The sequence below is a fragment of the Sabethes cyaneus genome, chromosome 2 (genome assembly GCF_943734655.1).
Source record: "Sabethes cyaneus chromosome 2, idSabCyanKW18_F2, whole genome shotgun sequence".
NCBI lineage: Eukaryota > Metazoa > Arthropoda > Insecta > Diptera > Culicidae > Sabethes > Sabethes cyaneus.
The window spans coordinates 128,711,816-128,723,099 of NC_071354.1; the positions used below are offsets into that span (position 1 = coordinate 128,711,816).

The window sequence follows — 11,284 nt, forward strand, 5'->3', positions numbered from 1 at the left end:
ACACTTTGGGGCCTATTTTATCCCTATTGGAACGTGGTACGCATTATTCGGCCGTTCACCAACGTTAGCATTTACCAATTTAATGAATCAATTATATTTATAGCCATTCAATCACATCCTGCATGGTAACTACGCAGAATTTATACTAAGAGGAGGGTGGAAGAGAATCATATCCTGAAGTTGCTTTTTACGCATATTTTGCAATTAACGGTGTTACGAGGTTTGATTTTTTTTTTCGAAAATTTCGGAATTTGCGCGATTTTTTACGCAAATTTTGAAATTTTGTGTTTTTTAAGCCGAAACTTGCATAAAGAGCGTCTTGAGTGTATTATATTTCAACGTAAATGTGACCTGAATTATTTTTGAGTGTTATTTAATTGGGAGCGCATACGGTTAAAATTTTCGATAAGACAATACAGGAAAATGGAGGACTTCAGCAGTTTTGTGTTGGAAGAATATATGGATGATAGTGAGCTGGAAGTTGTTCTGTCCGAAATGGATGGTAAGTTATTGAAATGATAGGTCTGTGGATAGAATAATAAACATATATATTTTTTATTATTAGAGAGCGCTTTATACGTCGGGCACCGGACGAGATCATACATACACCGCGATTTTGTCGAAGCAGAAAGAATCCTCTTCGATGATTACCTCGGCGAGAATCCCAGGTATAACGACAGGATGTTTTTGAGGAGGTTCCGCATGACGAAGGAGATGTTCTGGCGCATTTCCGATGGCCTAAAGAACCACGATTTTTTCAAACAAAAAATCGATGCCGTCGGAAAGCGCGGACTCTCCACCGTCCAGAAAGTGTGCGCAGCGGTACGGATGCTGGCATACGGGACCTCCTCAGACTCCGTCGACGAATACCTTAAAATGGGAGATTCAACGGCAATGTTGTGCCTAAAGGAGTTTTGCTCCTCGGTAATCGCAGTGTTTGGTGATCGTTATCTACGGTCACCAAACGCTGCAGATATTGAGCGACTCCTCCAAGAGGGCGAAAAAAGAGGGTTTCCCGGTATGCTTGGTAGCATCGACTGCTGGCACTGGCAGTGGGACAAGTGCCCAACCGCCTATAAAGGTAAGCAGTATTTTAGATGAATGACGACAATACATAAAAAATAACTTACGCAATAAACCCAAATGTATGTAATCTATACCCATAAAAAATAATTTCTGTCTGTCTGTCCTATGTTCCTTATAGAATCGAAATCTACTGAACCAATCGGCGTAAAAATTTGCCTGTAGGGGTTTTTGGGGCCGGGGAAGGTTCTTATGATAGTTGGAGATCCCCTCCCTTTATAAGAGGGGGGGCTCCCATACAAATAAAACACTAATTTCTGCATAACTAGAGAAATAATTAAGCAATTGGAACCAAATTGGGCACGTGGGTATTTTTGGAAGCAAGAATTTTTTCTATGGTGATGTTTCCCCTCTCTAGAAAGGGAATTCTGACCCCTCTCCCCTTTAAGAGGGGGGCTGAAATACAAATTTCCTCATAACTCGAGAACTGATCAAGCAAATGGAACCAAATTTGGCATGTGGGGGATTTTGGAGTCTTGAATTTATTTTATGATGGTTAGAGACCTCTCACCCCTGTGGCGATTTAAATGCTTATTGGCTTGCATTTGAATAGCATTGGTGATGCTTATTGGTTACCTGGGATGCTTTCATAGTTACGTAACTGCCAAAATGATCATGCCACCTGATGTTGAACTCCTCAGAAACTTGCAAAACTCGAGATTGTGTCAAAGATCATCCGAGATTCATAATTTATGAACAACACAATTAATTTGTGGCAATATGTAGTTTGTTGGGTCAGCTAGTCTATACCTATAAAGAAGGATTTCTGTCTGTCTGTCTGTCTGTCTGTCTGTCCGTATGTTCCTTATAGAATCGAAAACTACTGAACCAATGGGCATGAAAATATGCATGTAGAGGTTTTTTGGGGCCAGGAAAGGTTTTAGTGATGGTTAGAAACGGCTCCCCCCACTAAGAGGGGGGGCTCCCATACAAATGAAACACAAATTTCCTCATAACTCGAGAACTAATCAAGCAAATGGAACCAAATTTGGCACGTGGGTGTTTTTGGAGACAAAAATTTTTTCTATGATGAATTGGGACCCCTACCCACTTTAGAAGGGGGGGTTCCTATACAAATAAAATTCAAATTTCCTCATAACTCGAGAACTAATCAAGCAAATAGAACCAAATTTGGCATGTGGAGGTTTCTGGAGGCAAAAATATTTTCTATGGTGAATTAGGACCCCTCCCAACTTTAAGAGGGGGTGCTTCTACACAAATAAAATACAAATTTCCTCATAATTCGAGAACTAATCAAGCAAATGGAACCATATTTGGCATGTGGGTGTTTTTGGAGGCAACCATTTTTTCTATGATAAATTAGGACCCCTTACCTTCTTAAGAGGGGGCTCTCATACAAACGAAATACAAATTTCCTCATAACTCTAGAACTAATCAAGCAAATGGAATCAAATTTATCATGTGGGTGTTTTTGTAGGCAAGAATATTTTCTATGGTATATTTTCTATGGATTTCCCCACTTTAAGAGGGGGGGGGGGGCTTCTATACAAATGAAAAACAAATTTCCTCATAACTCGAGAACTGATCAAGCAAACGGAACCAAATTTGACATGTAAGTGGTTTTGGATGCAAGATTTTTTTCTATGGTGAATTGAGACCCCTCTCTTCTTTAGAAAGCGAGTTATGGCCCATCTCCCCTTTAAGAGGGTGGGCTTCCATACAAATGAAATGCAAATTTCCTTATAACTTTATAACTTGAGAACTAATCAAGCAAATGGAACCAAATTTGGCATGTGGGAGATTTTGGAGTCTTGAATTTATTTTACGATAGTTAGAGACCTCTCACCCCTGTGGTAGGGGGATATGGACTCTCATACAAATAAAACAGAAATTTTTGCGAAACTCAAAAACTAATCAAACTCGAGAAATTTGAGACTCTTCCATAAAACATTAGTCAATACAAGACCACAAAAACTATCTATAGTAACACTAGATCATTCAGGACGAGACGGTCGCGAGTGTTGCCTGTGACCCGCCGTCGGAAGCGCCGCCCACTGGGGGGCTTGCAAAACTCGAGATTGTGACAAAGATCATCCGAGATTCATGATTTATGTACAACACAGGTTAATTTGTGGCAATACGAAGTTTGTCGGGTCAGCTAGTCTATACCTATAAAGAAGGATTTCTGTCTGTCTGTCTGTCTGTCTGTCTGTCTGTCTGTCTGTCTGTCTGTCCGTATGTTCCTTATAGAATCGAAAACAACTGAACCAATCGGCATGAAAATATGCATGTAGAGGTTTTTTGGGGCCAGGAAAGGTTTTAGTGATGGTTAGAAACCCCTCCCCCCACTAAGAGGGGGGGCTCCCATACAAATGAAACACAAATTTCTGCATAACTCGACAACTAATCAAGCAAATAAAACAAAATTTGGCATGTGGGTGTTTTCGGTGACAAGAATTTATTCTATGGTAAATTGAGACCCCTCCCCTCTTTATAAGGGGAATTATAACTCCTCTCCTCTTTAAAAGGGGGGGATTCCATACAAATTTCCTCATAACTCGAGAACTGATCAAGCAAATGGAACCAAATTTGGCATGTGAAGGTTTTCGAGGGCAAGAATATTTTCTATAGTAAATTAGGACCCCTCTCCACTTTAAGAGGGGGGGCTCCTGTACCAAAGAAACACAATTTTCCTCATAACTCGAGAAGTAATTAAGCAAATGGAACCAAATTTGGCATGTGGGTGTTTTTGGAGACAAAAATTTTTTCTATGATGAATTGGGGCCCCTCCCCTTTTTTGGAGGGGGGGGATCCTATACACATGAAATACAAATTTCCTCATAACTGAAGAACTAATCAAGCAAATGGAACAAAATTTGGCATGTGAAAGTTTTCGAGGGCAAGAACATTTTCTATGGTAAATAAGGACCCCTCTCCACTTTAAGAGGGGGGGCTCCTATACAAACGAAATACAAATTTCCTCATAACTCGAGAACTAATCAAGCAAATGTAACAAAATTTGGCACGTGGGTGTTTTTGGAGACAAAATTTTTTTCTATGATGAATTGGAACCCCTCCCCACTTTAGGAAGGGGGGCTCCTATACAAATGAAATGCAAATTTCCTCATAACTCGAGAATTAATCAAGCAAATGGAACCAAATTTGGCATGTGAAAGTTTTCTATGGCATGAATATTTTTTATGGTGAATTAGAACTCCTCCCCACTTTAAGAGGGGGGGCTCCTATACAAACGAAATACAAATTTCCTCATAACTCGAGAACTAATCAAGCAAATGGAACCAAATTTGACACGTGGGTGTTTTTGGAGACAAAATTTTTTTCTATGATGAACTGGGACCCCTCCTCACTTTAGGAGGGGGGGCTCCTATACAAATGAAATACAAATTTCCTCATAACTCGAGAGCTAATCAAGCAAATGAAACCAAATTTGGCATGTGAAAGTTTTCGAGGGCAAGAATATTTTTTATGGTGAATTAGGACCCCTCCCAACTTTAAGAGGGGGGCTCCTATACAAACGAAATACAAATTTCGTCATAACTCGAGAACTAATCAAGCAAATGGAACCAAATTTGGCACGTGGGTGTTTTTGGAGACAAAAATTTTTTCTGTGATGAATTGGGACCCCTCCCCACTTTAGGAGGGGGGGGGCTCCTATACAAATGAAATTCAAATTTCCTCATAACTCGAGAACTATTTAAGCAAATAGAACCAAATTTGGCATGTGGAGGTTTCTGGAGGCAAAAATATTTTCTATGGTGAATTAGGACCCCTCCCAACTTTAAGAGGGGGTGCTTCTACACAAATGAAATACAAATTTCCTCATAATTCGAGCACTAATCAAGCAAATGGAACCATATTTGGCATGTGGGTGTTTTTGGAGGCAACCATTTTTTCTATGATGAATTAGGACCCCTTACCTTTTTAAGAGGGGGGGCTCTCATATAAACGAAATACAAATTTCCTCATAACTCTAGAAATAATCAAGCAAATGGAACCAAATTTATCATGTGGGTGTTTTAGTAGGCAAGAATATTTTCTATGGTATATTTTCTATGGATTTCCCCACTTTAAGAGGGGGGGCTCCTATACAAATGAAAAACAAATTTCCTCATAACTCGAGAACTAATCAAGCAAATGGAACCAAATTTGACATGTAAGTGGTTTTGGACGCAAGATTTTTTTCTATGGTGAATTGAGACCCCTCTCTTCTTTAGAAAGCGAGTTATGGCCCATCTCCCCTTTAAGAGGGTGGGCTTCCATACAAATGAAATGCAAATTTCCTCTTATCTCGAGAACTAATCAATCAAATGGAACCAAATTTGGCATGTGGGAGTTTTAGATGGCAGAAATTTTTTCTATGGTGAATTACGACCCCTTCCCCTTTTAAGAGGGGAGCTCCCATACAAATGAAATTCAAATTTCCTTATAACTTGAGAACTAATCAAGCAAATGGAACCAAATTTGGCATGTGGGAGATTTTGGAGTCTTGAATTTATTTTACGATAGTTAGAGACCTCTCACCCCTGTGGTAGGGGGATATGGACTCTCATACAAATAAAACAGAAATTTTTGCGAAACTCAAAAACTAATCGAACTCGAGAAATTCGAGACTCTTCCATGAAACATTAGTCAATACAAGACCACAAAAACTATCTATAGTAACACTAGATCATTCAGGACGAGACGGTCGCGAGTGTTGCCGGTGACCCGCCGTCGGAAGCGCCGCCCACTGGGGGCTTGCAAAACTCTAAATTGTGACAAAGATCATCCGAGATTCATGATTTATGTACAACACAGGTTAATTTGTGGCAATACGAAGTTTGTCGGGTCAGCTAGTCTTATATATATAAAAATGGATTTCTGTCTGTCTGTTGGGATGTTCCTTATAGAATCGAAAACTACTGAACCAAACGGCTTGAAAATTTACATAAAGAGGTTTTTGGGGCCAAAGAAGGTTCTTATGATGGTTAGAGACCCCTCCCTGGAGGCTATTGCCTCCAGCGATACACATATCTGGCACAGTTTCTTCGGATCTCCTGGTAGCCTAAACGACATCAACATTTTAGATCGGTCGCCACTGGTCAACAACATAGTTAATGTGAGTTATTTTGAGTATAAATTGTTTTCTTTTTGTCATTCAAAACGTGTACTTTTCTAGGGAGGAACGTTGGACGCAAAATATCGTCTGAATGGCAAGCAGCGGCATCAGGGATATTTACTAGCCGATGGAATATATCCGGATTGGGCCGTGTTTGTGAAGACGATTTCAAACCCCAAAAATGCAAAAGAAAAACTCTTTTCTAAGCTGCAAGAGTCCTATCGCAAGGACGTGGAGCGCGCGTTCGGTATCATGGTGAAATGTTTCCATATATTGGCCTATCCAGCACGCTTGTTTGACGTTAACGTTTTAAAAAACGTATTGCAGACTTGCATTATTCTTCACAACATGAGAGTCGAATTAAAAATCAGCACCGAACAAGATCATGAACAGGAGGAAGGCGATGAGCAACAAGATCTCGAGGTTGAAAATGGTTCCGCTGGTCTGAATAGTGTAGATGCTCTTTTCCAACAATATTGCTCCAAACGAGTAAAAATTAAGGACACACAGGAATCCGCTGCTTTGCGGCACGATCTAGTTGATCACGCGTGGCAGCATTTTGGATGTAAATCTTAGTTATGTCTATCCCAAAAACTCACCAACGATATAAAAAACAGATTTATTTTTCAAATCAACAGACCGTGTAATACATTAAAACTCTTACCCTCACAACTCACTCAAACACAGCTCTCTCTCCCTCCCACACACCCACACCCACACCCACACCCACACCCACACACACACCCACACCCACACCCACACCCACACACACACACACACACACACACACACACACACACACACACACACACACACACACACACACACACACACACACACACACAGACACACACATATATATATCCATACATACTCGCCTAACCACGCAGGATATCCTCCAGTGTGTGTTCCGACATTTGTTCATCCTCTTCGTAAAGAAATTCTATTACATCATTCTCTGCCAAGTTCTCATCATTTCCTTCATCCTTTTGTCGTTCCGCTAGCATTTTTGTCAAGAGCTGCTGCTTCTTCAAGTTCAGCAGTTCGAGCGATGTAGCGTCTAATCCCTCCAACGGCTGAGTAATTATCTTGACAATATTCGCTTCTGAAAGCGTCTCATTGTACTCCTTCAAAAGCCGGGTCTTTTCCTCTGCGGCCGCTGCGATCCGCTCTAGAGCCTCTACCCGCCTGGTTTCAAGCTGGCTGTTAAGTAGCACAGCTTTGGTCGTGTTGCGACCAACCGGCCTGGCGGTAGAGGGCGTATCCAGCATCAAGGGTGGGGTGCAAACTGGGAAAAGACGTAGTAGTTAGTAGTAGTTAGTAGTAGTAGTAGTTATTAGTAGTAGTAGTAGTTAGTAGTAGTAGTAAATGCCAAACATTTTATTTACCTTGTGAGTTATTGCCAGCAGCGCTACCACGATTAGCGTTCGAAGAAAACTTAGGATAAGATTTTAAAACCTCCCAGCATTCGAGAAATTTAAACTCGTCTTTTTGTTCCGTTTTGTATATTGTCAATGCTTTTTCTAATGTGTCTTCTGGAGTGGTACCACTTTGGTGGAGTAACAAGACGCTGTTGTAGCAGCCAACAAATTTGGCCACGGCCCGGCTTACTAGGCCCCATCGTTGCCGTAAACCATCAGCTTGGCGTAGCTCAAACTTCCCATGCTCTTTGACAGCACCCCAGAAGACTGTAAGTGTTTGGTCTGTACCTTTTATAGGATCTTCGGAGACTGCTATCCAAGATAAACAGAGTTGGCGGTCTTCGGCCGCAGAAAAATTCTTCCCACGTTTGGTGTTAGGCGTCTGGCTCTGTAAATTAATCGATCAAAAAAACTGAATCTGCGGTCAATTGCGGTTGCATGCATGCATGTATGTTTGTGTGTGTGAGTGCTTGTGTGTGTGAGTGCTTGTGTGTGTGAGTGCTTGTGTGTGTGAGTGCTTGTGTGTGTGAGTGCGTGTGTGTGTGTGTGTGTGTGTGTGTGTGTGTGTGTGTGTGTGTGTGTGTGTGTGTGTGTGTGTGTGTGTGTGTGTGTGTGTGTGTGTGTGTGTGTGTGTGTGTGTGTGTGTGTGTGTGTGTGTGTGTGTGTATGTGTGTGTGTGTGTGTGTGTGTGTGTGTGTGTGTGTGTGTGTGTGTCATTCACCAGCATAGTATTTATTTGGGTAGCAAGTTTTGAGCTGAATTTTAGTTGAACAATTTGCAGTAAAAGTGGAACTATATTACAATGCGCACAATCAATTATTTCGTAGAACGGCGAGCAACTATTGACGGCGTTGACCCCTACGTGAAGGGGTCGAAGAGTTCACCTAGTTAAATTGCAATCACCGGTCACCACCGACCTTAGAGCAAAGAAATTCAACGATGTATGTAAAATGGAATCCGGGACTGCTCTCCGAAGGACATTTCGATCAAAGCGCATACGCCACCGCATATGCGAAACCTTAATCAGAACGACTGTATTTACAATCGGAAAGCGAAGAGGGGTAGATAGTATGAGCCGTGAGCTGAAGAAATTTACATCGTACATCTGGCAAAAGTTGCAAGGCTAAAATGGACTAGTAACCCCAAGTTGCCGGACGACTGTGTGGCAAAATTTATATTCAATAATCCCACCGACAGGAGTAGAGGGGTCCAATGTTGAGCCGCGCCTTTTGGACTCCATCAACGGCTGTGCATTATCTGGACACTCATACGGTATCGACGAGGATAACTAGTAACTCCAACGTGCGGTTATCGCCGGAAATTTACGCCTGCACCGGGTTCAAATCGCAACCCCGCAGAAGTCACGAATGACCCAAAAACTAAGCACTATAATCTAAGCAAAAAAAAATTACCTTTGGCAGCATTTTGCTACCTAAACCTTGATTAATAAAATCTTAATAAAACTTTTAAAAACATTCACTTTGAGCCTGCCTGATTGTTTTTCACTTTTTGGCAGTACTCAATGTCACCTGTCAGATATCAGTCGCACACATACAGACAAATATATTTGAAACTGAGTTATAGCCGTGTTTCAGATTCGGTCAAAAGTAGAACAGAACTGTCGAGCAGTTGTAAATCCGTTCCAAAAAAGTACTCGAAAAGTAGAACTGCAACTCAGCATTGCGGATGAGCAGTTTCAGTTGTAGTTATAAAGTAGACCAGGCCATACAAAATATAACAGCGTTGCGAACGGCCTTAGCATCATGTTTACCACAATAAGTCCTGTAGAAAAACAGCGACACTGGTATCACAGAGCAGAAGTGGAAGTAGCAATCCAAACACGTACATGCTACTTTCTACAGATACTAGCGAACCTGGCGGTAGCGAGTCACTTTTTTCTACGAAAACACACGAACGCATACGAATGCACACGAAAGCATGTGAAAGCTGCCATGTGATTGGCAGCGTGCGTTCTGCTTATATTGCTGTTATTCGCTTCTGTGCAAAAACCTTCCCAGAAGAAAAATAAAAGCAAAAAAGACTCCGTTACCAGTTTTGATCGCCGAATCGTTCGGACTTCCACTTCTGTTCTGTGCTGGTATTCTATATATATATATATATATATATATATATATATATATATATATATATATATATATATATATATATATATATATATATATATATATATATATATATATATATATATATATATATATATATATATATATATTGTTGTTACAGTTGAAAACCGTAATAATCGACGTGCAACATTTGGTTTTATTCTTGTTCTGTATGTCGCAACTATGTCGCACGTGGTGCGCTGTGTTCGCACAGTGATGCGCTATACAGCGCACCACCTACGACGTAGTTGCGATACACGGAACAAGAATAAAACCGAATGTCGCACGTCGATTATTAAGGTTTTCAACTGCAACAGCAATATTGATTCTACTTGCGCAGCCCTTAAGCACAGGGAACAGATTAACAGGCTCGAAAGAAGTAATCGATTTTTAGTGTGTAAAATCTGTCGGTGGCGCCCTCCAGAAATAGTTTGCCAAACGCATAAAAAAATATCCATGTACCTCTATCAATATTTTTTTGTGCTGGAGTTGCATAGCAGCGATGGCAGCGACATCAAGATTTAGTTTGCCACTTAAGGCCCAGACACAATGCATACTGATTTTACTACGTTGCGGAAATTTGACAGAAAACCAATGGAAAAACTGTCAAATTGCCGTAACGCAGTAAAATTCGTATGCACGCTAAGAATCGGTTACTTTTTTATGGGTAAAATTTGACCCATTTCGCACTTCATGTTCCTCCCCCCAAAACTAGGTACTATGCTGAATACCCACCGACTATAGTTAATGTGCGCTGTTCTTAAAAAAAGGTATTTATTGCAAATTGCATCAAAAACGCGAAATGCAAGAAACTTGCAGACATTTTGCAAGCAAAACCCCAGCAGTGAGCCGTCAATTATTCATGTCAATTTATTGGGATTGACACTCGCAATAAATTAACATAAATATTTGACAGCTCGCTGCTAGCATTTTACTTGTAAACTGTTTGCAAGATTTTTGCATTTCGCGTTTTTGATGCAATTTGCAATATTACTCATAATAAGATGCATCAATGGTTCTCAAAAATGGGTACTTTTTGCGCACTTATTAGTTGCATTAACAGTTCTCAAAAATGGCATTTTTTGCGCATAATAAGGGACCGTGCAATAATTACGTAAGGCCTTTTTCCTCATTTTTGAACCCCCCCTCCCCCCTATATAAGATTTTGTAAGATTTTGGCCAATCCCCCCTCCCCCCGTACAAATTCTTAGTAAGATTTTTTGAAACATCAAAATTCAAGTTTTATTTAAAAAGATAGACATTGAAAGAATATTGAAACAGTCAACAAAGTTCAAACAAGTTCATAAAAACCAAAGTTCAAACAAATTCATAAAAAATCAAATAATATCAATTATCTATTGTAAATCCCTTAATCCCCTCACGAGCAGAACGTATTTCAGCATTGAGGTTGTCAATAAATGTTGGTGTATGCTCAGAAACTCACTAGCGTGCACTTAATTCGCATTGATCCAATCTAAATCGTCTGAGGCGACTTCTTTGCCTCTTCTAGATGACACGCGACATGGTCTTATGTTGGAATTGGCACTGCGTTGCGTCTAATGTACAGATCTGTAATG

General features: G+C 40.5%; 2 protein-coding genes across 2 annotated transcripts; both read left to right on the forward strand.

Moving 5' to 3' along the window:
• The first annotated feature begins 423 nt into the window (after positions 1-423).
• LOC128735984 (uncharacterized) lies at positions 424-1,101 on the forward strand. Its single transcript, XM_053830470.1, has 2 exons — positions 424-502; positions 566-1,101. Exons 1-2 carry the CDS (start codon positions 424-426, stop codon positions 1,099-1,101), a joined length of 615 nt encoding a protein of 204 aa, XP_053686445.1.
• A 4,927-nt stretch (positions 1,102-6,028) lies between these two features.
• On the forward strand, positions 6,029-6,739 carry LOC128735985 (uncharacterized). The gene is made up of 3 exons (XM_053830471.1): positions 6,029-6,163; positions 6,224-6,418; positions 6,491-6,739. Exons 1-3 carry the CDS (start codon positions 6,029-6,031, stop codon positions 6,737-6,739), a joined length of 579 nt encoding a protein of 192 aa, XP_053686446.1.
• Positions 6,740-11,284: the final 4,545 nt, after the last annotated feature.